Here is a 27,971-nt window from a genome sequence, read left to right as displayed (position 1 = left end):
CTCACAAGAGCACATTGTCCCAGGGTTGATCCCTTTTGGAATAAGAAGCCCAGGATTCCACATCTGTAACTCTCCTTAAGTGTCTATTTCAGGTTTCTGACTCTTAGCCCCGTTTTTCTTTCACCCTTTTCTCGTATTCTAAGAGGCAGCTTACAACTCCTTCGATTTTTTGTCCCCGCATCGCATCTCACCCAACGTTCAAACCAAGTTGTCGTTTTTTTTTTTTTTTTTTTTTTTTTACTGGTTTATTATGTCTTTCAGCCTTTTTATTCCTCAGAATGCCATCGTTCTTTTTGTCTGACAGCTTTATAAACCCTTTCAGGATCATTTGGAAAACGACGTGGCAATAACGAAAGTACCCCCGGAATGGGATTAGAACGAAGTTGCACTCCATTTCTTTTTCTCCACAGACGCGCATTAAAAAAACGAAAGAACGCTGAACGTGCGCCCGGCGCAGTCCCTCCGGGCCGGTCCCCCGGCGCCCCGCCGAGGGTGGGGCGGGGTGGGGGCGGGGGCGCCGAGGGGGGAGCCCGGGCCGGCCGCGCGCCGGGGCGCGACCAGCTCGCACCCACCCGCCCTCCCGTCCGCGGCTGTGGGGGGGTGGGGGGGGGCCCTAGCGCCTCCGGAGCGGGGACGCGGCCCGGCCCCCGTCCTTGCCCTGCCTCCGCGCGCTCCCCGGGACCCCGATCCCGGACTCCCTCCTCCGCAGCTTGGCGCTCTCCCGGGGCCGGGGCCGGGGCCGGAGCCGGAGCCGCGGCGCAGCCGGGGCCGCCGCGTCAGAGGAGGAGGGAGCGGGGGCGGGGGCGGGGCGGTGAGGTCAGCGGCGGCGGCGCGTCCGCGGGCGGCGCATGCGCAGAGCGAGCCCCCCCCGTGAGTGGCAGCGGCGGCGGCGGCGCGCGGGGGGCGGCGGGGGCCGGCGGGGTGGGGGAGGGGGAGGGGCGGGGGCGTCGCGGCGGCCGTGTGTGGGCGAGACCGGCGGCGAGTTTGAGGGCTGAGGTGCAGGGGCCCTCGGGGCAGACCCGGCGGCTGCCCTCGCGCGACGGCCCCGGTCGAGTGTGTGTGTCTGTGTGTGCGTGTGTGTGTGGTACACGCACACCCGCAAAACTTCCTCCTCCCCAGCCCCGGAGGGCGGGCGCGGGCGCTGAGGGGCCGGAGCTCTCGCGCAGCCCGGAACCCACAACAACAACTGGAGCAGCTGTCAAAACTTCACCGCCGCCGCCGCCCGGCCTGACGCGGCTCGCGCAGGGGAGGGGCCGCCGGCGGGGGGCGCGACCCCCGCCCGTCCGCCCGCCCGCGGGGCTGCCGCTCCCCGAGCCGCGGCCCCTTTCTCCTCCCCGCCGCGGGCGGCCTGGGGGAGGGGCGCGGGCGGAGACCCCCGGGGCCGGCCGCCCCCCCCCCGCCCCCACCCCCTCAGGAGCCCCGCCCCGCCCGGCGCCGCCCGCGCCCGCTCCCGCACCGCCCGGCGCCCGCCCGCCGGCCCCGCCCGCGCTCCCCGCCCCGGCCGGGCCCGGCCCGGCCCGGCCCCTCCCTCCCGCCGCCCCGCCCGCCGCCCCCCGCCCGGCCCCTGCGCGCCGAGGTGCGCGCGCCCGCGCGTATGTGTGTGAGTGCGTGTCCTGCTCGCTCCATGTTGCCGCCTCTCCCGGTACCTGCTGCTGCTGCTGCTGCTCCCGGGGCTGCGGGAAATGCGAGAGGCTGAGCCGGGGAGGAGGAACCCGAGCAGCAGCGGCGGCGGCGGCGGCGGCGGGAGGAGCCCCCCAGGAGGAGGACCGGGATCCATGTGTCTTTCCTGGTGACTAGGATGTCGTCGGAGGAGGACAAGAGCGCGGAGCAGCCGCAGCCGCCGCCACCACCCCCCGAGGAGCCCGGAGCCCCGGCCCCGAGCCCCGCAGCCGCAGACAAAAGACCTCGGGGCCGGCCTCGCAAAGATGGCGCTTCCCTTTTCCAGAGAGCCAGAAAGAAGTAAGTTGAGTGTGAGGGAGCCAGGCCGGGAGCCAGCGGCGGCGGCGGCGGCCGGCCCGGAGCTGTCACCGACGCGCCCCGGGCCCCGCCGCCCCCGCGCGCCCCCGGCCGCCCCCGCGGGGTGGGGGTGGGGCTCCTCCGGCCGCGCGGCTCCGGGCTCCGGGGGCGCCCGCCCGCCCCGCGCGCCCGCCCCGCGCCCCGCGCGCCGGCGCCCGGCCTCCCGCGGGCGCCCCGCACCGCCCTTCGCGGCCGGGCCCCCGACGGCCCGCGCCGCCGCCACACTTTACTTTTTTTTTTAGTTTGGGCCCCGGCGCCGCGGTTTTTGGGGCTTCTGTGTTTGGAGAATTATCTCGTTAGCCGCCGCTGGGCCTCGCCGGTTCGTTGGCTGTCCCAGCCCGAGGCGCAGCTAGGGAGTCGCGGGGCCGGCCTCGCGTTCGGCACCCCCGGGCGCTCGCCGAGCTGTCAAAACGCCGGGGCCAGGTGGTCCCCCGGCCGGCCGGCCGGCGGGCGGCTGGCTGCGGCCGGAGCCGGGCTGCTTTTGTCAGCCGGCCGCGGCTTTAACTTTCCTCGCCTCCCCACCCCCGCCAGCCCCGGGCTCCGGGGCTTAGCCGGCGCGTCGGGAAGTCTCACGGCCGCTCCCCTCCCCCGCCCGGCCCGCAACGCCCGGCCCGAGCCACTCAAACTCCGTGTGGTGGCCGCGCGGGGACCGCGAGCGCCAAGTTTTTGGAAACGTCGCTCCCAACCGCCGGCCGAGCGCGGGGAGCACGTTGGTGCAGCTCCGGACGGATGGAAACCGCGACCGAACTCGCCTCGAGGAGCCGCCTCCGAGCTGTGAGCGGGGCCGGAGCAGCTCTCGGGTGCTTCGGCGCCGGCACCTCGGGGCTGGGCAGCGCCGGTTTTCGGTGGTTAGAAATGCCTTTTTGCAGTATGGTTCTCGGACAACTTTGCCCGTGGAATCTAGAAAGCCGTTTCGTACCGGGGAGTGGCCGAGCGCTCGTGGCTCTCGAGGGTGCCGAGCAGGTCCGTGGCCGCCCTCGGAGTTGTAGAATGGCCTGGGTGCTTACTCATTTCATTATATGGTCGTCTCCTGCTAGTGCAAGGGTGCAGCGGACGCCGCGGAGAGCAGCTCACTTACGGATTCTCTCGGTTTTTGTTCTAGTTTGGCTTTTTTTTCTTCGAATGGGGTGCATTCATTTAGCAATAGCATTGTTAACGTTTGGTGATACATAGTAAAAATAGGAGCGTGAACCCAGGCAGAGAACAGGGTTGTGGGAACCCCATGAAGCCCTGGACTGGATATGTGCTCTTTCTTGCTTTGCTTTCCTCCTACTGTGAAAGCGATTCAGGGCCTTCGACTTGCCTCCATATTTTATGGCCAGCTCTTACCTAGCTGTGACACATCGCGAGGGAAACCAGTACAGGATGTATACACTATTGCATTAGCTCCTTTGTGATACAAACTTAGGGGTTTACTGTATCACTCGCATTGTAGTGTCTGATAAAAAATGCCATTGTTATTCCTGTAGTAACAAATCTGGAGAGGGAAGGTGCAGGTTTAAGTAATTTTAAACTTCTTTGCCACTTTTTGAGTATCCTTTAGAGCAACACATAGGAAGCCACAGTAGGGTTTTAACTTCATTACTTCCCATTTTCACTATTGCATGGTTTGTGAACATTAATTTTGGATTATTACATGTTTTAGACTTGTTTTTCAATTTTTACCCTAGAAAGAGTAGACCTATCGGTGTTGTTCTCATCCCTACACATGCAAGTGTGTGTGTGCATGTGTACGTGTACACTTCGCCTGAAATTGCAATGATCTCATTTGTGTTAGTGCAGCTTCCGAGGACACCGGAAGAAAGGTTGGTTTAGGGTATTGTCACTTTATTATTTTAGTTTTTATTATTATGAAGGAGGAAAAGGTAGTCCTTGGAGAGATTAAAACTTTTCTACAGAATGACAGTAGTATATCAATATAAAAATTTAAACACTTTGGAAGATGCTTAGAGCAGTTCTAAGTCTTTGAGAGTTTTCTTTTTTAGGTTTGAAAACTGGCATGGTAGTTCTTACAGGTAATTAAGTCTAGTGGTAACTTGGGTGACTCCAAACTTTTTAGTGGATTCTTTAAAATTAGGTGTGTCTTTTGAAGAAGGAAATAAACTCAAGTCCTTTTAGAAACACGTAAAGGGAAGCTAATATCTGAAATGGGAGGCAAGGAGAGGGGTTTTCAATTGTTAAATCCATACTGTACCAAGATACATGCAGAAAAGACCATGTAGTTAGCTTGGTAGTACAGACCCTGAAAGTGAAACTGATGTGTAACAAATGTAAATTAGGTTTGTAAATATTAAAATTATGTGGCATTGCAAATAATTACCTCAGAAATGAAGATTAGTATTTCTGTGGAATGCAATGGAGATAAACATGTTTAAATTGTCAGTGTTATTTAGATGATCAGTAAGTGGGTTGTTTTACCCTAGAGAAGAGGCCTTATGGTAGTATTTTTTAAAAGTAGGTTAGTGTATTTGTTTTGGATTAAAAGAAAAAGCTAACAATGGATAGTAAATACACATTCTTTTGAGTTTAAATTTTTTTAATAATTAGGTAAACATTTCTCATAGTGTTAGATCATTTTTATGTTTTAATCACATTTGAAAAACATATGCAGTTACTGATTTTATAGTGACTATTGGCACTTTAAAATTATGTATACAGAACTTCCCTAGTGGTCCAGTGGCTAAGACTCCAAGCTTCCAGGGCAGGGGGCCCAGGTTCAATCCCTGGCCAAGGAATTAGATTCCACATGCCGAAACTAAGTTTGCACGCTGCAACTAAGTCCTGATGCAGCTAAATAAACTATATATATATGTTTACAACCTAAAATCAAGAAATCTGAACTGAAGTTATTAATCTTAGAGGCAGAGTTTGAAAAGTGGGTATGAAAATGGGGAAATACTAAGTGGGACGGTGAAGTTTGCACATGTTTAAAAGTTCTTTGGCGCAGTAAGGACTGTCTGTCGCTTGGTCGTTATCGGAGGTGCAGGTCTTCCCATTGGTGCGGAAACTCCTGCTGCTGGGCAGGCACTACCAGTGCCTGGAGTTATTTTTCTGTTAAGGTTAAGGAGACGCTTCCTGAAGCTTTGGTTTGTTCTCTTCTTCCTGAGAATATATATTCCCATCACTCAGTTGGGAAACCAAGGAAGCATTCCACCCTGTTTCTTACCAAGTCAGTAAAGTTGATGTTCAGCTTGGGGGTGGGTGTGGGGATGGTGCAGAAGCAGCAGGTGGCGGGGATAGGATTTCTGAGGCTCTATTCTTGACCTTTTCTGAATAAACTTCTTATACCCTGAACCAGGTTTCTTTGCAGAGGTCAGTTAGTGTTATTAGAAAGTCACCTTGAGCATTATTGTGGAAAAAAGGGAGGCATAACCAGTGATGTCTTCCAAGGGACCAGCAAACATGGCGGTGCTGCACGGGACTGTTGCTCTCCTGTGTCTGTAAGCACATTTCCCTCTTCCACTCAGAGTTCTCATTTCCATGGCTGTGAACTTGAAATCAGCAGAACAAAAACGAACAAAAAAACTGTATTACGTTATAATATATGCAGTTTCATAAAACAGCAGTTTTATAGTTGAGGGATACCACTATTTGTGCTTTTTGAGATGATGCAAATTTTTAACTTTTATGATAGTTGTTTTTTCTTTTCACGAAATTAGATACGTGGGAATTTTCAGTAGTTACTGGTCTCTAGCACTTAACGGGCACTGAGATGTTTTAATTTACCTGAAGAGCTGATCCTGGAATGGTAGCCTCTCTTCTCTCTGAGGTGGGCTCATTAGTTTGCTGTTGCCCTGCTGTTGGTCTTCTTTATGGAATCTCTTGTCTTTCAGAATGCATTTTTAGTCTAAAATACAAATTATATTTGATATAATTATTAATATGTAAACTTGGTCAACATGGATTTCCGTGTAAGTTTAAAAGTATTACAACAATTTGCTTTCTCATTTTACAAAGAGTGGTTTAGTACATTTTCCTATTGTCAGTTAATTCTGCCATGCCAGATTTGTGGTCACTTTGCAGGGTGACAAGACACACTCCTCTAACCTCTCCTTCACCTTGTTGCAAAACTGCATATTTATTCCCCAGGCCATAGTCAGATTTCCTCTGGGCAGAGAGCGATTGTTCAGCCTTGTATACTTGAGGCATTTGTGGTTAGGACTGAGGGGCTTCATTGAAACATCATTGACCTTCCAAAATGGAAATGATCAGTTTTTAGTTATAGAGAACTTCAGATGCTCTCACCTGGTGAGAAGGTGTGTGAAACCCTTGACAGGATTCGACATAGTTTTAAATCTATGAGACATTAGGACTGAACATAATTTTTAGTTGATACAGAATAAACTTTCCAAACTGTGTGTGTGTCCCTCCCGTCCTCCCTCCCTCTCTTTTATAAAAAAATTTGTTTTGGCCCATCTTTTAATTTCAACAAGCAGATTAATCCCTTCCTCCTTTATTTTAACATTTTCTGTATCATGTTTGTGCTGCAGTGTTTATTTTCAGAACTTCTTGGCAGTGTAAGTTCAAAAGTTGTGGAGTGAAATAGGGAGGATTTTTTTTCTTCTCTTTGGTGATGGCATGCATATAAATGTATACTTGTGGTTAGTGTGAATATTCAGTAGAAAGATTAATCTTGAATTTGTAATTGGCAGTGTCAGTCTCTCCACTTGGAGAATTTAAAGAACTTAAGAACACAGGTTAAGAGAAGGAAGAATGACACAGCTCTTTTTGCACTTTCTCTAGAAAAAGCTTCGTATAAAAGACAGGAAAATTGTTTGACTTCGCGCTTCTGCTATTAATTTTGTAGTAGCAGTAACTATGTATGATGCACAAATGTGGCAACTGTTTGAGAAATACTCTTCTGTAACTTTTTAGATCTTTCATGTGACACGTTATTCAAAGAGCATGTAAGTGCCAAATGTATGCTAGGAGGGACAGTCAAATCTGGAAGAAGGTTTACTGTGGCCCAAAGGGTCCTCAGAAATGTGGAGGAAGCAGTGCATGAATTATACCTTGAAGAGTCGATAACATTTAGCCAATCGGGTGAGAAGAAAGTTGAGAGGGTGTTCTGGGGCAGCAGAGTGAATAAAATTATTGAGGGAAGTGTAAAAGGTGCTTTCTTGGTGGGGTGTGACTAGATCAGGGGCTTAATGTGGGGTTTGGGGCCAAACTGTGATGGTTCTTGAATGCAGGGTAATGAGTTTGGGCTTTATAGTTCAGGCATTGTAAACTGTTTACAGGGACCAAGTAGGTAATTTAAATGAGTTGCATGCGGATTGTAAGCTCCTGAATGACAGCTGATATCTTTGAGGCCTTAAGTTGGGGAGAAAATGATGAGTAAAAACAGTCTGAAGAGTCTTAGGGGTGTTTGTGCCTTGCTTAGGAGATGCTGAGAGACAGTTGTGGCTGATGGCTGCCATGTGAGACTGTAAGATGTTGCTAGATACCCTGGTTTTTCAACAAAGGTTGAAAACTTGGATGTTCATGTGAAATCTCTTGACTTTTAAGTATTTTCAATTAAGATCTAAAATGCTATTTGGAATCATATCTTGTGGGCTGGGTTTAATCTGTAGACCACCAGTGGACAAGTTTTTCATCTCTGCGTTATACCTGGACTATTTTATTAAAAGTAGATGTCTGCAGTCTTCCTGAGGACAAGAATGGCTATTATTATATTATTCTGTATTTTGCGTCCTTTTTACAGTTGAATGTAGGCACTCTGATACTCGATGATGCCTGGCATAGATGTCTACAAAATAGAAATGTCTAGAGTATTGGAGGGTTTGGGAGTAGAGTTTAGGAGCTAGCTTAGGATGTGTGTGTATTCACTTGTGTCTGACTGTTTGTGACCCATGGACTGTAGCCTGCCAAACTCTTCTGTCCATGGGGTTTTCCAGGCAAGAATACTGGAGTGGGTAGCTATTTTCTCACTCCAGGGGCTCTTCCCGACCCAGGGATCGACCCTCGTCTCCTGCATCGGCAGGTGATTCTTTACCACTGAGCCACCTGGGAATCAATCCCTAGTATGATTTACTTGAAATCACTGAGACTGTGGAGAATGTGTGGAAAATAGTAAAAGGCTTAGAATGCTCACTTACCCTTAGGAGATGGGGGAAAAGGGTCAAGAAAGGCTATAAAGATGAGAAATGAGATCAGAATATATTCCCAGTAGAAATGGGCCAGTATATACATGTAGACATGCTCATGGCAGTAAAGGAAGGTAGAAAGCTAGTAGAGAAAAATTGGCAAGAACAAAATGCCCATCCATGAACTACCACGTAGTTTTGTTTTTAAACTGTTTTTCTTCTAAATTGAAGTATAATTAATTTACAATGTTGTGTTACTTTCAGGTGTACAACAAAGTGGTTTAGTTATGTGTGTGTGTATTCTTTTTTAGGTTCTTTTTTTGTTATAGGTTAAAAATACTGAAATAGTTCTAGATCCTTGTTGTTTACTTATACATTGTTATGTATATGTTGCATAACAATGTGATGTAATTGGTTTTTATTTTACACATAGTAGTATGTACATGTTTATCCCAAACCTCTAATTTGTCACCCCCCATTCCCTTTGGTAACCATAGATTTGTTTTCTATGTCTGTGAGTCTATTTCTGTTTTTTAAAAAAGTTCACATATTATCTTTTTAGATTCCACATATAAGTGATATCATGATATCTCTGGCTTACCTCACTTAGTCTGATCATCTGTATGTCCATCCATGTTATTGCAAATGGCTTTGTTTTGTTCCTTTTTATGGCTGAGTAATAGTCCATTGTGTATATACCACGTCTTCGTTATCCACTCATTTGCTGATGGACATTTAGGTTGCTTCCAATGCTGCTGTGAGCATTGGAGTGCGTGTATCTATTCAAGTTAGTTTCCTCCAGATATATGTCCAAGAGTGGGATTGCAGGATCACGTATCGTGTAGTTTTTGTCGGGACAGAGAGGTTGACGTGTGGGTACCAGAATGGGAGCGTATCTGGGATACATCTGTTGACTTCTGGAAAAATTTTCTCAAGAGTTGCAAAGCAGTAAGTTTATTACTAACTCTGTTTTGTAAAAAGCATACAAACACAAACTATGTGTATATTTCCTGTATAGAAAATGATTTGGAAGAATATGTAATGAATATTAATACATATACTCTCATGTACATCTATGCAATATTTAAAAAGCCAATAAATTTAAAACCATAATCTCTCTTTACAAATGAGGAAAGTAAGTTCTTGGGGTATTACTGATTCTCGAACTAAGATCACCTGAATTCAAATTTAGGTTCTACTACTTGCTAACTATTTGTTGTTGGGAAGTAACTTTTCTGTGCCTTTGTTGCCTCATTTGCAAAGTGTTCTTACTACCACATCTAGTTTAGGATTGTTGTGAGTTTATATATGTGTAGAGTTCAGACCATGTCTGGCACAAAGGAAATGCTAGCCTGAGGTGGTATTATAAGAATTTGCTATTAGTGTTATGGCCACTGTCATCAGTGATCATCAAGTGTTATTGTGACGTCATTGAATGTTACTGGCTGACTTGTGATGAGGTACCAGACTCACTTCAAAAACACCGTGGTGTCAGAAATAAGGTAGTAGTTACGGTAGGGGGAGGTGGGTGATAAAGAGTGCCCTTCTACACAGCTATCCCTGATAAAGAGAAAATACAAAAAAGCTTAATCAGCAGAAATCTCTATAGAATGTTTTTTATTATGAATAACACATGAGAAACAACCAAAGCAACTCCTTAGAAGCTATGTATGTATAAAAATATATGTAGTAATGTTATTACAAAATCATTAAAAATTTTTTTTATTACCCAAACTTGTGAATGTTGTCATAGTGGTCTTTTTATTTTACATCTCTGCTGACCACAGTTTTATTAGTAGGTCTCCCTAAATGAGATGAATTATTAGGTGGTTTTAAAATGATTTCTTAGTCTTTTTAGTCTGAATCACTTTTAATCTTTACACCTTAGTGTATGTAACCAATTTACATTAGTAACAATATAGTTGATTGTCATGGTGAAGTTTGTGTGGTTTGGTTCATAAGTGTTCTAGTGGAGCCTAGCAAAAAAATCTTCCTTGATTTCCTGATCTTTGGGGATCCTAATGACTTGCAGACGTGTTTGGAGTAACCACCCGGTTGCATGTGAAATAACAATATGAAACATATGAAAGAATAACCATATTTTTCACCTTAGAACTCTCATCAGTGAATTTTTCTCCTAGGGTCGAAGCATTTGGTTAGTATGGCCTAGTTTTTCTCCTGTTAGACTGACTTAGAGTTATAACTCAGTCTCCCAGCTGAGTTTAATCCCTCACCGTCTTGCTTGTTGAATCCAGCTTCAAAACTGACTCCACTGAGATGAGCAGAGGCCCAATCAGCTCAGCCCCACCCAGATTGCAAAATTACAAATAAATGGTTTTAATCTGTTAGATTTTTCTGGTGGTTTGTCACATAGCAGTATAGGATGGAAGCAGATGACTTTGTGGAGTCAGAGACTCAAGAATAAAAAAATACTTGAGATACAAATGATAAAAATTATTGTTTTCCAGCTTTTACTGAGATACTTTAAAAAATTTATTAAAATTTATTTTTAATTGGAGGATAACCGCTTTGAAATGTTTTATTGGTTTCTGCTGTGCAACCTTGTGAGATATATAAATGAGCCAGTTAAGCCTCTGCTCCTCGTTTCACCAGGGTGCTTTGAAGTAGAGATGGATTTTTATTATTGGGGAATTTAAATGGTGTTTAGAAATATAGTTGTTACAGTATAGATTGGACTATGTGTATATAGAGAAATACTAACCTCCTCTTTATGTGTATGCAGAATATCTAGAGTGTGCTGGGGTAACAAACAACCCCAGTTTTTAGTGTGTTCAGGCAGCAGAGGTTTATTTCTCGCCAAGGCCACACATTGATCATGGGCTGGCGTGGGAGCTTTCCTCTACAGCGCCTCCAGCCAGGTGCGGGCAGACAGCATCTCTGCCTTTCATAATTGCCACGACAGGAGAACACGGCAGGTTGTGCTGACGCTCAGAGACTCCAGAAGGGGCATGTGTTGGACCCAGAAAGTCACATTGTAGCATCTAACTTCAAGGGGGTAAGGAAATGAAATCCCCTGGTATTTCTGGAGAGAGAACTGGAAATACTTGGTGAAGAGCCCTGGTAAATGCCACACAGAGTAACATTTAACTCAAACTTAGTCTGAACTTTTTTTTTTTTTTTTTACTGCACTGAGAGGCATGCAGGATCTTAGTTCCCCAAAGGGGTCGAATCTTGTAGTGGAAGCTTGGAATCCTACCTACTTGGACTGCCAGGGACGCCCCCAAAAATTCATCTTTGACCTTGGAGTATGTTACCTATAGTTGAATCTGACCATCTATTGGACTGTTGTATTACAACATATCGAGGGGTGTGTTTAATAGTACTGTAAATATAAAAAACGTTTTGTAGAGATAGAAATAAAATAAGAAGCATGGGGCTTGGGCTCTTGATTCTTTTTTCCTTTACTGTACTTCATGCTTTCTGCCTTTCTCCCACCCACATGACAGGAGTGTTACTTGCTCTGCTGTGTCTGACTCTTGGCGACTCCATGGACTGAAGCCTGCCAGGCTCCTCTGTCCACGAGATTTCCCCAGACAAGAATAGTGGAGTGGGTTGCCATTCCCTTCTTCAGGGGATCTTCCTGACCCAGGGATCAAGCCTAGGTCTCCTGCACTGCAGACAGATTCTTTACTGTCTGGACCATCAGGGAAGCCTCCATGACAGAACAGAAGGGATCACGTAATAAAACCGCTGTGTAACGTTAGTGAGGTTAGAGGTGACTTAGAATCTTTCCCTCTCAAAGTAAGTTCTTAAAGCATGCATCTTATTTTCAGTCAGGGTTTCTTTGTCTGTGTGGTTTCTGTTATTCAGCCAGGGAAGATGTTACCGAGCATCCGCTGTGCACTAGGGGGACCAAGATGCGATGCGGTCCCTACCCTCATTTCATTCTGCCAACTGGACTGCAGAGTGACAGATGCTACAGTGGACGACCACGTGTAGTGCTGCGAAGCTTAGAGGAGGAGGGACTTCAAGGCAGGGGCCTGTAAGAAGACATCTGAGTGGAGTCTTGAAGAACAGAAACAAACTGGATTGAAGGGAACAGGCAGGTAGGAACAATTACCCAGTGGTCGCTTTGGGTTAGGCGCTTTGGTGCCTGCCAGAGAAGTGATCTCTTTTGAAACTCAAGAGTAGCATCAGTGGAATCATTAGTTCCAGTTTTACAGGTGAACGAGTTAAATTGCAGGAAGATCACGTAGTTGGTGAGTCACTGAGTCAGGATTTAAATCCAGCTTTTTCTGCTGCTGGTTTTTGCTGTTCAAGAAACTCCAGTCCAACTTTCACCTGTAAGATGAATAAAGTCTGAGGTTCTAAGGTACAATGTGATTTCTATAATTGATAACACTTTCTTATATAATTGAATTTTGCTACAAGAGTAGAAGGAAAATAATGTCTGTCACAAACACATATATATGTGAGGTAATGGATGTGTTAACTAACTGGATGGGAGGAATCCTTTCACAGTGGATACGTATATCAAATCATCAATGATATCTTACAATTTTGTCAATTATAGCTCCAAGAAAGCTGGAAAAAATGCTTACCAAAGAAAGAGAAGGAAACTCCAGCCCATTTTGTGAGTAAATGAGGAAGGAAAAGTAAATTGGGAAGTTTGACTTTTTACCATAGGCAACAGGGTGCCATTGATGGTGGCTACAGGAGAAAAGCCTTGTATCTTTGTTAGAAAAATAGCCTTGCCAGTAACAATTGGGAAGATGGTATGGAGGAAGTATAGATTCCCCATTTGTGCTGTTACAAGGACCTAAATGAGAACCCAAAGTGATTTACCATACTGTTTTTTTTCTCTTCCAGTTTGGCTGAGGTATCATTGACATACAGCCTTGTATAATTTTAAGGTGTGTATGGCATAATGATTTGACTTAACGTACATCATGAAATGATTGCTACAATAAGTTTAGTGAACATTCATCATCTTATACAGATAAAAAAGGCAAAAGAGTTTTTCCTCGTCATCGATGAGAGCATGTAGGATTTTTTCAGTACTTCCATATACAACATACAGGAGTGTGATATCAATCATGTTGTACCGTACATTTGTTGTTATTGTTCAGTAGCTCTTTGTGACCCCATCGACTGTAGCCCACCAGACTCCCCTGTCCGTTGGTTTTCCCAGGCAACAATGCTGCAGTGGATTGTCCTTTCCTCCTCCAGGGGATCTTCCAGACTCAGGGATCAAACATGCATCTCCTGCATTGACAGGTGGATTCTTTACTGCTGAGGCACCAGGGAAGCCCCATTACAGCCTTAGTACTTAATTATTTTATGAGTGCAGGTTAGTACCTTTTGACTACCTTCGTCTAGTTCCCCTCCCCCAGTCCCCACTGCTGATAACCACAAATGCGATCTCTTTTTCTTTGAGTTTGTCTGTTTTTGAGGTATAATTGACCTTCCATAGTTTTTTCCATTGAGAAATAGTACTTGCCTAGCTTCCATTTTCAGATTATCCAGCCCCTGAACTAGAAAGAGCCTCAAAATCATCTATTCTAGTATCTTCAATTTGTGTATTAAAAGTTGAAGTGCCATCAGAAAAGTTTGACATCTACATTGTTCTTTCCATTTTTTAAAAAATGTATTTATTTGGCTGTGTCGGGTCTTAGTGGTGGCATCCGGGATCTTTGTTGCATCAAGTGGTATCTTTTTTTTTCACCATTTTCTTTTTTTCTTTTTCTTTTTTTTTTTAAATTGGTTGGAGGCTCCCACAGAGTTCAAAAGTCTGTTCTGTATTTCTGTGTCTCTTTTTCACCATTTTATTTTTATTTTTATTATTTTTTTTTAAGTGGTATCTTTTATTGAGGCGCATGGACTCTACTTGTGACTCAGGCTCAGTAGTTGTGGCTCTTGGGTTCCAGAGCACGCAGGCTTCAGTGGATGTATATGGTATGAGGTAAGGTCTAAGTTAGTTATTCTGCATGTGAAAGTACAATTATTTTGAGACAGTTTGTTGAAAAGACTATCCTTTCTTCATTGAGTTGTCATGGCGCCTTTTTTGAAAATCACTTGATTATAAATGTACGGGTTTATTTCTGCTGTAGTGCAGGCAGATTGTTTACCGTGAGCTATCAGGGAAGCCTGGATTCTATTCTGTTTCCTTGATCTTTTTGCCAGTTGTTACGCCAATAGTATATAATCTTCATTACTCTAGATTTATTGTAAGTTTTAAAATCAGGTAGTATAATTCCTCCCAGTGTTCTTTTCTAAAATTATTTTGCCCGTTATAGGTCCTATGCATTTCCATGTAAATTTTAGGGTCAGCTTGCCAAATTCGACAAAAAAAGTCTGCTGGGATTTTGACAGGGATTATAATCAATCTGTAGATTAGTTTAGAGGGAATTGATTCCTTACCCCGTACATGAAATCATATGTCTCTTCATTTTGGTCGTTTTTAATTTCTTTCAGGCCTTCCCAGGTGACTTGGTGGTCTGCATTGCAGGAGACATGGGTTTGATCCCTGGGTTGGGAAAATACCCTGGAGAAGGAAATGGCAACCCACTCTAGGATTATTGCCTGGGAAATCTCTTGGACAGAGGAGCCTGGCAGGCTACATGCCATGGGGTCAAAAAGAATTGGACATGACTTGGTAACTAAATAACAGCAATTTCTTTCAGCAGTATTCTATAATTTTCAGTGTGCAGATCTTATGCTTTTTTTGTTTGTTTAAATTTATTCCTAAGTATTTAATTCAAGGCTGTTATAAAAGGAATTTTTTGAATTTTATTTACAAATTATTGCTAGGAATACTTTTTTTTAAAAGATAGGCTGACTTTGTTTAGGGAGGGCTCTGCAGTGGTGGGGGTTCGTAGTAGGAGAGATTGGGCTCAATTCCTGAAGTATCATATATATCATCTATATCAATTCCTGAAGTCTCTATGTATGTCATGTATTTTGTTGTCTTGCTGCATTTAATTAGTTTTAGTGTATTTTGGTAGGTTCTTCAGGATTTTCTACATTCTAACAGGTAATCTTTTAACTGATCAGATGCTTACCTTAAAAATCCCAGACCAAGTTTTATCCTGGCCAAAATGTCTTTCAAGTTCATCTTCCAACACTTGTGGAACTTAAGGTCTTTGTTGACTTGAATGATCTGTCTGTGTAACTGGCAGCCTAGCAGAGATAGGTCTTTTGACAACAAAATCATTTTTCTTGCTGACTAAAGTGGGGGTTAAACAGAAAGACCCAGTAGCTAGAAGTAGGAAATGTGCACACAAGATAACAGCCATATTTCATTTTGAGGAGTTTTACAGTTTTTGACAGAGTCGCAGTGTAACTTTTGGCAGATGATTTCTTGGTGCTTTAGTTGTTTCATCTGCTAAATGGGATAATACCAACTTCACTGAGTTGTAAGAATTTAAATAATAAACTAATGTGTGTAAAGCACTTAGAGAGTGGTGTTTGATACACCAATCACTTTTAGTGTTGGTAAGTTTTATTAGCATTAAATAGGTAGAGATTAAACAAGGATTAAGAAAGGAAAACAGCTTAACTGATCTGAGTTCATCAGAGTGTGGGTGCAATTAAATCTTGGGTGGCTCTTAATCTGTTTTGGGGGCTTCTGAGGTAGGTCAGTGGGAAAGAACCTGCCTACCATTGCAGGAGACACAGGAGATGTGGGTTCGATCCTTGGGTTGGGAAAATCTGCTGGAGAAGGAAATGGCAGCCTACTCCAGTGTTCTTACCTGGAAAATCCAATGGACCGAGGAGCCTGGCGGGCCACAGTCCATGGGGTGGCCAAGAGTTGGCACCCATGTTGTTTGGTGCCGACAGCAACAGTCTTATTTTGGGTTACAGAGTCCTTTGGGAATATCCTCACTTTCCACAGAAGGATGCATTCATGAGTGTAGGTATATACATTTTATAGAATTTAAGGAGGAGAGTTCAGGACCCCTGAAGCTCATCTGAAACCTTTTTGGGGTTCATAGCCTCCAGAGTAAGAGCCCGTCCTTTCCAGAGCATGGGCTCAGTAGCTGTGGCACAGGGGCTCAGTTGTTCTGCGGCATGTGGGATCCTCTGGATCAGGGATCGAACCCGAGTCTCCTGCACTGGCAGGCAGATTCTTTACCATGAGCCACCAGGGAAGTCTGAGATGGAGGTTCTTCCTCACAACTGAGTCCTGGAAGGGAGTAGTATAGGAAGTAAACGGCATCAGTGCTTTTTTCTCATGGGAAGTCACTTGGTGATGACATTCAAGGCCAGGTTCTCTTACGAGTATTCAGATTTCAGGGGACTGTGGGTAATGTGCATTCCAGAGTATATATCCTGATTGTACCCAGGAAAGCATGTTGAAATACACTGAGTGGAAGTGAGGTTGTTACAGGCATAGCCTTAAACCACCCCAACTTAAAGTAGATTTCCACAAACTTCAGTCAGATGTAACTAATGAGAAAGTGCTCGTGACAAGCCTTCTGTTAAGTTCTCCACTGGGGTGTAGAACTGCTGTGGGGTTCGGGAGTTTTGCAGGTTAGCCAGGACACAGTGGAGGGAGGTGATGGATCACACCGTGAGCTGCTTGAAGGTAGAGCCTTTGGTTTTTCAAAGTTGTATCCCCAGTAAACAGAGTGCAAAGTTTGGGATAGTCTTATGTTTATGTTTTTTTTTGTTGTTGTTTTTTAAAGAGTGATGAAGGTTAGCTGTTCATCCTTCAGTAACAAATTTTTATCAGGAATTATTCTCTTTCTGTTGCTGGCTTCATTTCTCTTTGTCTTTATCATAAAGCCCACTTACTGGCCTCTGAGTGGCTCTTTACTCCTCCAATTAACGCTTCTTTTTGAACCACTGTATCTTTTGTTTCATCCTTCTTGAGGCAGGGAGAAATCCCCCTAGAAGTCGCTGGGCTGTGGAAGCCCTGCAGTGGTGCAGTGTTGGTGACAAGTGTCCTGAGAGTCTTGATACCATGCTTGACCCAGTGCTGCCATTGCAAAATGATGCTGGATAAAGAACTTAATAATCATGTCAAGGTTGGTCGGTCTGTCTTTTCACCTGTTTCCTCTTGGCTGTGCTGTGTCTGCTGCGGCGTGGGCTTTGCTCTGGTCGTGGCGAGCAGGCCTGCTCTCTGGCTGCGGGGCACAGGCTCTCGTGGCAGTGTCTTCTCGTGTTGTGCAGTACAGGCTCTAGGTGCTCGGGCTTCGGTAGGTGCAGCGTGTGGACTCAGCAGGTGCTGCTCCCGGGCTTAGTTGCCCTGAGGCATGTGTGATTTTTCCAGACCAGAGATGGAACCCGGTCTCCTGCATCGGCAGGCGGATTCTTCACCACGGAGCCACCAGGAAAGCCCCATTTCAAGTTTTAAAAAAGGGTTTTTAGGCTGTTTTATTGCCAAAATTTCATGTTGGATGTGTATTTTTGAGCTCTCATTATAGTTCTTAATGCTGATATTTTTGATATTTTGATAAGAGTTCATGGTAATTTTAGAAATATTTTTTATTGGCTGCACTGAGTCTTCCTTGCTGTGTGCAGGCTTTCTCTAGCCGTGGTGAGCAGGAGCTGCTCTCTGGTTGGGATGGGAGGTCTTTCCACTGGTGGCTCCTCTTGTTGCAGAGCACAGACTCTAGGCTGCATTGCAAGGTGTCCCCGGCGTTGCAGGGTACATTCGTGACCACTGGACCATCGAGGAAACCCCTATGGTAACTTTTACCTACCTGTGTTATTAAGAGGCTCCTGTCAAAGTAGGCCTTTTCTTTGGAATAAAGGGCATTGAGGTGATAGTGTGATAGGTTGGAATTAACTTGAGCTTTGGTTACAATAGAATTTGTTTAGTTTAAAATTAGCATGACGGGGATTATATTATGATACACGCAATTCTTTTCTAAAATTTTTGAAGTCTTAACTAGATTATCTTACTTACTAAAACATGTAGAAACATTGTGTTTTTTAATTTGAGCCTGAATTTCTTCTGCTGTCATTATATAAATTATGAATTTCTAATTGTAGAAATCTGTTATTTCTTAAATTTTGTCATTTAAATTTTATTAAGTGTGGAATAGGGAGAAAGTATGGAGTATATGGAGAAAAAGAAAAGTTTACTCCTTTTCATACCACTCTGACATAGACACTAATTTTGATGTTTTCTTTCCAAGTTTTTTCATATGCATATTTTGTTTTCATTGTATTAATCACTGTATACATAGGATTTTATAGCTTACTTTCCTCCTTAACATGTAAGAGAAAAATTTCATGTTGTCAGTCTTTATAACCTTTTTGAAAGGTGCTTAATTTTCCATTGAGTAGACGTCCCTGGTGGCTCAGATGGTAAAGAATCTGCTTCCAGTGCAGGAGATGTGGGTTTGATCCCTGGGTTGGGAAGAGACCCTTGAGTAGGAATTAGCAACCCATTTCTGTATTCTTGCCTGAAAAAGTCCATGGACAGGAGAGCCTGGTAGCCTACAGTCCTTGGGGTCGCAAAGAGTTATAAACAATTGAGCGAGCGAGCACACACGTAATTGCTTTACAGTGCTGTGTTAGTTTCTGCTCTTCGTCTCTGGCTTCTCTTCGTGTTATTATTACTGTTGCTTATTATGCCACATAGAGTGCTTGACAGCATTTTTGTAGATAAAATCCTTTTTATACTTTGGATTATATGTATTACATAGATTTTCACAAGCAGGATTACTAATTAAAAAAAGCATTTTATGATTTCTTTATACATATTTAAAGGTGAGGGAGCTCTAATGTTCTGACTGCTGGATCTCAAGTTCTGGCTGTATCACTTTTTAGATATTGGGCTTAGTAAAACCAGTCAATCCACTGGAAAACCAGGAAATTAACCCTGAATATTCATTGGGAGGACTGATGCTGAAACTGAAGCTGCAATACTTTGGCCACCTGATATGAAGAGCCAACTCATTGGAAAAGACCCTGATGCTGGGAAAGATTGAGGGCAAGAGAAGAAAGGGGTGGCAGAGGGTGAGATGGTTGGATGGCATCACTGACTCAGTGGACATGAGTTGAGTAAACTTCAGGCGATATTAAGGACAGGGAAACCTGGTGTGCTGCAGTCCATGGGGTTGCAGAGAGTCAGACACAACTTAGTGACTGAACAACAACAAGCTATTTAATCTGTTTGTTTACGCATCTGTAAAATGGGGATGATGATCAAATCCCTGTCATAGGATTTTTGAGAGCAATAATGATGGTACATGTTCAGAAAGCCTATATAGAACAGTGCCTTTTAACTCTGTAAGTTTCTACTTAAATGTGAACTTTCTTATTTTAAAACGCTTCCCAAAAGGGATGAATTGAATTATAATGTTGACAGCAATGTGTGTTAGGACCAGTATCATTGATCTTTGCCATGTGTGGTATACTGAACCCTTTTTATTTCTTTGTTTAATAATTGAGAAACAATACTTAAATTTTTGCTTACTTAATTAGTAGGACTACTGGGCAGTTCTGAATTTTATTACTTGTATTTCTTGTGTATTGTTCAATCATGTTTTGTCCATAGTTCATTGGTTGAGGGTGTTCTTAATGTTTTACATGTTATTTTATTTATTTATTTTTGTAAAGTTAATTTTCCTCTACAACTTCTCTTTTTTGGCTGCGCGCAAGGTCTTCGTTGCCGCATGTGGAATCTAGTTCTCTGACCAGGGTTGAACTCATTCAGTCTCTCAGTCGTGTCTGACTCCTTGTGACCCTGTGGATGGCAGCACGCCAGGCTTCGCTGTCACGCTCCATCTCCCGCAGCTTGCTCAAGTTCATGTCCATTGAGTCGGTGATGCCATCCAACCATCTTACCCTCTGCTACCCTCTTCTCCTCTTGCCCTCAATCTTTCCCAGCATCAGGGTCTTTTCTGATGGGTCAGCTCTTCTCATCAGGTGGCCAAAGTTTTGGAGCTTCAGCTTCAGCATCAATCCTTCCAATGAATATTCGGGACTGATTAACTTTAGGATGGACTGGTTGGCTCTCCTTGCAGCCCAAGGGGCTCTCAAAAGTCTTCTCCGCACCACAGTTTAAACACCACAGTTTAAAAGCATCAATTCTTCGGTGCTCAGCCTTTTTTATGGTCCAACTCTCACATCAATACGTGACTACTGGAAAAACCATAGCTTTGACTAGATGGACCTTTGTTGGCAAAGTAATGTCTCTGCTTTTTATACATTGTCTAGGTTTGTCATACCTTTTCTTCCAAGGAGCAATGTCTTTTAATTTGATGGCTGCAGGCACCATCGGCAGTGATTTTGGAATCCAAGAAAATGAAGTCAGTCACTGTCTCCACTGTTTCCCCATCTATTTGCCATGAGGTGATGGGACCGGATGCCATGATCTTAGTTTGTTGAGTTTTGAGCCAGCTGTTCACTCTCCTCTTTTGCCTTCAATGAGAGGCTCTTTAGTTCCTTTTCGCTTTCTGCCAGAAGGGTGGTGTCATCTGCATATCTGAGGTTATTGATATTTCTCCCTGCAGTCTTGATTCCAGCTTGTGCTTCGTCCAGCCCTGGACATCGCATGATGTACCCTGCATATAAGTTAAATAAACAGGGTGACAATGTACAACCTTGATGTATTCCTTTTCCAATTTGGAACTAGTCTGTTGTTCCATGTCCAGTTCTAACTGTTGCCTCTTGACCTTCATACAGATTTCTCAGCAGGCAGGTCGGGTCGTCTGGTATTCCCATCTCTTAAAGAGTTTTCCAGTTTGTTGTGATCCACACAGTCAAAGGCTTTAGTGTAGCAATGAAGTAGAAAGGTGTTTTTCTAGGATTCTCTTGCTTTTTTTTATGATCCAGTGGATGTTGGCAATTTGATCTCTGGCTCCTCTGCCTTTTCTAAATCCAGCTTGAACATCTGGAAATTCTCAGCTCACATACTATTGAAGCCTGGCTTGAAGAACTTTGAGCATTACTTTGCATGTGAAATGAATGCAGTCGTGCAGTAGTTTGTTCATTTTGTGGCCTTGTCCTTCTTTGGAATTGGGATGAAAACTGACCTGAGGCCACTGCTGAGTTTTCCAAATTTGCTGGCATGTTGAGTGCGGCACTTTCACAGCATCATCTTTTAGGTTTTGCAGTAGCTCAGCTGGAATTCTGTCATCTCCACTAGCTTTGTTCGTAGTGAAGCTTCCTAAGGCCCACTTGACTTCACACTTCAAGATGCATTGGGAGCACAGAGTCTTAACCACTGGAAAAGCGCGGACATTCCTGTTTTTAATGTTATTAATTTAAATTTTTTATATTACATATTTTGAGACATTTCCATTAAGTGTTTTGGCTCCTTTGGCTATATAGAAAATCATCTTTTGTGTAGTTAGTTTTATGTCTTTTAATGCATTATGGTTTTATTCAAGTCATTGTAGAAGGAATGAATTAAAAAAAATTGTGGATTAGGGTAACGACACCTTAGGATTTTTGATTCTTTGGAAAGTTAAACATTTGATTTAGTGTCCTTTTTGTTCAGTCTTATTCTCTACCTCATTAGTCAGGCACGGTACTTGGGAGGAGAAACTTTAAGTTTTAATTACCGTGGTGTTCCTTTGTTTTTTTTTTTTTTTTTTTAAGTAACCTAGGATTAGTAATGAGTTCCTCTTTTATCAAGAAGTTAACTTATTTTACAGTCTAAATGAAAAATGATTAAATGTATTACATAAATACAGACTGGTTCTCTTTACTGCCGCACAGTCCTATTTTCTGTGAGTCTTACTGTTTTCTTCCCTTCAGTGTTTGTATTGGCAGTTGCTATAGAGCAGCCACATGCACTGTGCCTATAGCTTGTTTTGTAGGTATTTATGATTTTAGGGGAAGTAGTGGGGAAGCCAGGGGAAATACAAAGTGGGTGAGGGGAAGCGGTAAGTTAATTAAAGGCAGTGGTGCTTGATTAATCTGCTGCCACCAACAAGATTCTGTGCAGCGTTTTAGAGTTTGTGCCTTGGTGGAAGGCTGTGAAACTAAAAATGATTAAGTGAAAGAAATCTGTTACTTGATAGATAATAAGAATTATTTGGGACTTCCCTGGTGGCTCAGGTGGTAAAGCATCTGCCTACAATGTGGGAGACCCGGGTTCGATCCCTGGGTCACGAAGATCCTCTGGAGAAGGAAATGGCAACCCACTCCAGTATTCTTGCCTGGAAAGTCCTATGAACAGGAGGAGTGTGGTAGGCTACAGTCCATGGGGTTGCAAAGAGTATTTCCCCAGATACATTATTTTTAGTAAATCTTATTGAGTAGTTTTCACTACTGACCAGTCTTTGTGCTTCATATCTATTTTCTAAAAGACTTTTGTAAATTTAATTAGGATAAAAATCTTGAGATGAAATGTGTAGAATTTTATCCATATTTGAACCTTCATTGCAGTGGAAATAAAAATAGAAATTTTTGCATGTGTCTTCTAAAACCATTTAAAATAAATCCAAGGTTCATTACGGATAATCCTTTGGAATGATGTTATTTAACTTGGTGATAATCAAATGATAGACCTCTGATGTTTTAGTTGTTTTCTTCTGACCAAAAAACCTAGTCTGTCTGTGTATGCACAAGCATCAGTCATGCGATCAGTATTTTTATAGAAGGGCTGCTTTCTTGGTTGGGTAACTCCTTTAATTTTATCATTCCGCATTTTAGTGGGATTACTATAACTTTGTAGGTTTGGAGAATATTGCATGGAAGATGATGGTCTTATCTGTAAGCAGTGTTCTGAGTTGGTAAGATTTCACAAGATACCAGATCTGGGGAAAAAAATTTTCTTGACCTGGCCTTTATGGAAACAAAGTTAAGAACTTGATTCCTATTTCCTGCTCTCCACCCACATATTGACAGTCTTTAAAATATTTGTTTATTTAAAAATAGGCATTCTTTAGTAACCAAGACCACCAGTTAAGTCATAATTTAAGCTAGTTTATTAAAACAACAGATGTAGGCTGAGGTTACATAGTGTTTCTTTTTATTTGTTCAGTGCCAGGAGCAGAAAATATTTGGCCAACTTCCTAGAAGATTAGAAAGTTTGAGGAGGAAAAGTAGAATTGCTTGTTTATTGAGGACAAGGGTAATTGTAATTACAGATGCTTGTTTTGAGGCTTGAAAAAGATTGTTTTTAAAAAAAACCTTACATTAAAAAAAAAACCCATAATAAACACCTGTAAATAAAAGGAGTAAGAAGAAATTGTCAAAATATAGTTGCTGCATTTTAAGTAGACTTGTTTCATGAAAACTTTGTCAAATGGGGAGGAAAATGGCTCTGGTGTGGGTGAGTGATGCCCAAGTGAAGCCCAAAAATGATGCACAGTTTTGGTAGGCTTCTAAGACCGTTTTAGGTTGCTAATATTTCAGTGTTGACCAGATAGAATAGAAAGAATTGGTGGAGATGTACCTGTAGGGTTAACAAGGTTTTAATGTTGTTAAAATGCAAAATGTGTCTGTTTCCTTTTGTTTCATATGCTGAACTTCTAACAAAATTTCATTAAATAGTATAAAACAATAAAATGGACTTGTTGGTTTGTTGGAAATGAAGCGGTAGAGGGGGAAGGTCCTGTGAACGGTTAGCAAAGAGTTAACGTTAGGGACTTTCTCTGTTGGCTGTCTCCAGCAAGGTTCCCGATCTGGGCTTTCAAGAAATCCATCCCACCTTTTTGAGGCGCCTGCTACGCTCGGATCTACTTTCTCCAGTCGTGCCTTTTCCTCCACCTACCCCCACCCCTCCCCTTTCTTGTAGGGTGTGTGTGTGTGTCTGTGTGTGTGTGTGTGGTGGTGGGTGTGTGTGGCGGGAGAGCCTCAGAGCGGTAGGCGAAGTTGCAAGAAAGAACGTTGATGCTCATTTATTGTGTCCTGTGCGGACGGGCGCTGCACGGGGTGGGGTTGGCAGGTCTGGGTTGGGAGCCACGGAGCCTGCCGTACTGAACAGAGCTGCCAAAGGGTGGATGGTGGAGCGCGAAGTGTTCTCATCAAGTGGTGTTGGATCTGGGAGGGTAATATGGCTGATCCGAGCGGTGATAGCAGCTTTCCAAGACGATTTGAGTACAGAAATGTAAAATGACAGTAAAAAGAGTCAGAACCCAGAGTGCCCCAAGGGCAGAAAGTTCTGTTTCTTTTCAGAGGGTCGTATTTTTGCATCTGGTTCCGGAGGGTGACTTGGCTTGAATTGTTCCTGTAAAAAATAAACAAAGGGAAAACTAACAGAAGCATTGCAGTTCTCTATGATGGATTTAACTGTATTAAAGCATTAACTGTGATGGCACCAGATATTGAGATGTGTGGTTTTATTGTGGCATCGAATCTGGGTTTGTTAATAAGGAAAGAACAGATCACACAAGTTTCATATTCTGGGTTTGGAATTTGCTTGGTTGGAGAGTGATGGGAATAAAGTAGTATCTTTAACAGCCTCCTTTGGTTGTCCAAATTTTTCACTTCATTTCTTTAGTAGTTTGACTAGCTATTACAGAATAAATCAGCGTTTTGGTTACAATTCTGTGTAAGTCTACGTATACTTCTGTAAAATATTTCAATGGATAATATGAATTTGACACATTTTGAAATGTTTATATAATTTGACAACTCTGATTCAAGTATTCCATAGCAGGTTTGAGAATCTTCAATGCATTTCTTTATGTGTATTTAGTGACCAGTTTTAATTAAAAAAGAAAAAAAAGTAAAATCTTTAGTCCTTTCACCAACATCTTAACATTTCTTCTGGTTATCTGCTAGAATTTAATTAGAAGAAGAAGGGGAAAAAAAACACCACAAAACTGTTTTGTAGCTATTGTGTTTTAGAGAACTTGTTTCAAGCTGAGAGAAAAACAGTTTGTTGAATTTAAATATTTAAAATACATGTTCCTTTTTTGTTAACTGAAGCTATGACAGTATAGGGTTAATTGTATTATGTTACAATTGAACTCATATTTAGACTGCTAGTTCTGAAATATTTAATACTTAATATTTATATATAATACTTAATGTATTTAACCTCAGCTGATATTAGTTACATCTTTTTTCTTACAACATGTTGTATATGTTAAGTATGATCATCTGGAATAATTTTTTTATTATATATTGAAGCTGCTGCACTGCTTAGTATAAGTAGATTTTTTTTTTTAAACTCAGGGCATAAAATCCTGCCTGGTCACTTTTCTAAAAGTAAAGTTAAATGATACTAGAAATACATGTCTTATTTTCTGTAAGGCCCATTGGTTTGGAAACAGTGTATTTTAATAAAATTAGTTTGAGTTTTAACTGTTTGGTAGTGTATATCTCAGAATAAACAGTTGCTGCTTCCAGTGTTAAATGTTCTAGTTGTGTAGTTTCTTTATGTACACATCTAGACCTCTGTGCAAAACAGAAAATAAATACAAGATTGATAAAGCAGAGTCCTTTCTGAACTACCCAGTGCCCAAAGAACACTGAATCATTGTTTTCTTCACTTCATGTTAGTGATAACAAAGATGTAATTTCTCTCAAGTGTCAAAGTATGCAGTAGCTTCCTATACTTTGATTTGAGAGGAGTTTGGTAAATTATTTTTTGATGTTTCTTAGCTGTTTGTTGTATTTCATGGATAATGGAAAAGTGCCTGTGACTTAGCTGAAACATGATGTATGAGGTGCTCATCTTGTTGCATCACAGGCAGTTGGCTCTTAGTGGTAAAGTGGAACGTGAACTGTTCTCCCTACAAACAAGTGCACTCATTTATGCTGTTTAATTGATATCGATGACACTGTGCTGTTACAGAAAAATCTCCTTCACAGTGTAATTTGTATTATGAAGAAGCTAATTGCAGTCTGTTTTTAGATGTTTTGTTTATTTATTTTTTAAAAAAGCTGTTTCTTGAGTATTGTTAAACAAATGGTAAACTCCATAGACTGAAGTAATGCTGCCACTCCTTACAAAAGAGAAGCCCTCTCCTTTAACAGCAGGAAAAAGAGAAAAACAAGAACCCCAGAAAACAAAAGCCCATTTTTTTTTTTTTTTTTAAAATCTAGGAAGATTAAATGGCTTATTTAACATTTTCCTGTAGCCATTTTTGATACCTCCAGTCTTTCATCATGGGTTAGAATTGAGTGTATTTCTCTTAGAATTTGTTCTTATCTTTGTATTTGGTCCTGCTGTCAATCTGTTACTCTATAGTTTTGCATAAACATCCTTTTTTTAAAAGTAAGTTGTCTGTTTTGAATAGTAATAAATGATAACTTGCTCGTTTTTGCATGTTCCCTTTTCCTGAAAGATTAAAAATAAATAATGAAATAAACTATATTACCAAAAAGTAAAAAGGACAAAGGAAAAGGTGGAATAAAAACTGAAGTAAATTTAGGTCTGATGAATTTGAAATGCTGTTGTATTTACTACCAACACCAGTAGAACCCAAAGCAATCTAGAAAAAGAAGTGTTAAAGATACATTTCCATATTTATGGTAAAATAACTATTAAAATTGAGAAACCGTGGGAAAATGTGGTTGTTTAGGCTTGGTTGATGTCAGCAAAATTGTGATTTTGATGATAATAATATATACATCCTGTAACTTGAATTAGCTTGTCTACAAATACCTCTAAAGATAGTGGTAACGTTTTAAAAAATACTTAACATGGCACTTAGAAATATTTGGAAGTTTTATCTGTTACGTTACAAGGAAAAATGTAGGCAGGATGTGTTATGAATTGTGTTTTCAAGATGAGATTAGTATTCATTTTGGTTTTTTTTTTCCTTAAGTCCATTGAAAAATTTTAGAAACTAACATATGTGCATCTCTGAAAGAAGTAGGGTAGTCTAAATGCTTGTAATAAAAGTCAGCAACCCTTCCTAACTCCTTAGTGCTATTCTCCAAAGGAACTTTAAATTATTTCCTTGTGTGGTTTTGTTATGACTAAATAATAAGCTTATTTTATGATTTATCAATTTTGGGTTGATTTCAGCTCTGATAAGTGAGGATTTGGTTCTTTTTGTTTGTTTGTTTTTTTAGTTATAGTTTAGTTTTAGATACCAGTAGGTGTATCACTTTTAATTCCCCTTTTCTCTTTGCAATATATGTAACATAATAGCCTTTTTCTTCGTGTTTATATAGATTGTTTATCTTGATTTCCCAGCAAGCTGTTACTACTTCTGAAGCTGTTACTGCTATTTCTTTTCACATTTCATTTCTTCTTCATGCCATTATGCCTGTCGTTTCTGCTTTGGATTCTCAAGGTTGAGAACGTTTGTATTCTATTCTATTCTTCCTTATCCTTTACTTTGCCTGTGACTTGGTTTTAATAGTAGGAAATTGATGAATAGTTTCTACATTATTGTGGTGGTATAAATATTGTTTATAGCAGAGGCAGGAGAATACAGTTACATTTCCTATATTGGCTCTTGGTTTGTCTGTAATTGCCTTTTTTCTTATATTATTTGTCACTATTCTTTCATGTTACCCTCTTTCCACATAGTTTGTTCTTATGACCGTAACTTTGAGTACCTTTCCTCCTGAGGAAAGGCTTCTTCTAGTCCTTTATTCTGGACTAGGTGTTACTTAGATTTGGTAACCTGTTGGTTTTAGTGTGGGGTGGCGGGGCTGGGGGCGGGGGCTTGTTTCACTGCTTTTGCAGTTTGACTCTGCTCTTATTGGATCTTTATTGTTTGAGTTTCTTCCTTGTCTTAATGCAGTACACCCCCACAGAAATCTCTAGAAAGAATATGTGGACAATACAATTTTTGAATCCTGGCATATCTAGAAAAGTCTTCATTAACCCTTATGTTGACTGTTGTTACTTTTATTCAAGCCAAACTTAGTTGAAATTATTTTCCCTCAGAGCTTTGAAGGCATTGCTCCAGTGTCTTTAAGTGTCCATTGTTGTTGTTGAGGAGAAGTCTGATACAGTGTGATTCTAGTTCCTTTGTGGACGATGTGTTTTGTCTTCCTCCATGGAAGCTCTTTAGAGCTTTCTTTTTGTGC

The 27,971-nt window shown here is 42.2% G+C and overlaps 1 protein-coding gene across 13 annotated transcripts in view; it reads left to right on the top strand.

Moving 5' to 3' along the window:
• The first annotated feature begins 977 nt into the window (after nucleotides 1–977).
• Nucleotides 978–27,971, top strand: part of KMT2C (lysine methyltransferase 2C) — a 257,514-nt gene continuing 230,520 nt past the window's right edge. For 11 of the 13 annotated variants that reach the window (XR_006268679.1, XM_043464211.1, XM_043464199.1 and 8 more), the window contains exon 1: nucleotides 1,798–1,959. Coding sequence is in view for 12 of the 13 variants with exons in the window: in XM_043464211.1 (XP_043320146.1) it covers nucleotides 1,799–1,959 (161 nt within the window). In the remaining variant the exon portion in view is untranslated. Of the gene's footprint in view, nucleotides 997–1,561; nucleotides 1,960–27,971 lie in introns of those variants that run through there. The other 2 variants (XM_043464206.1, XM_043464205.1) reach the window with 2 other exon arrangements.

Source organism: Cervus canadensis, chromosome 3, assembly GCF_019320065.1.
Source record: "Cervus canadensis isolate Bull #8, Minnesota chromosome 3, ASM1932006v1, whole genome shotgun sequence".
NCBI classification, from domain to species: Eukaryota; Metazoa; Chordata; class Mammalia; order Artiodactyla; family Cervidae; genus Cervus; species Cervus canadensis.
This window is presented reverse-complemented; position numbering and strand designations above follow the sequence as displayed.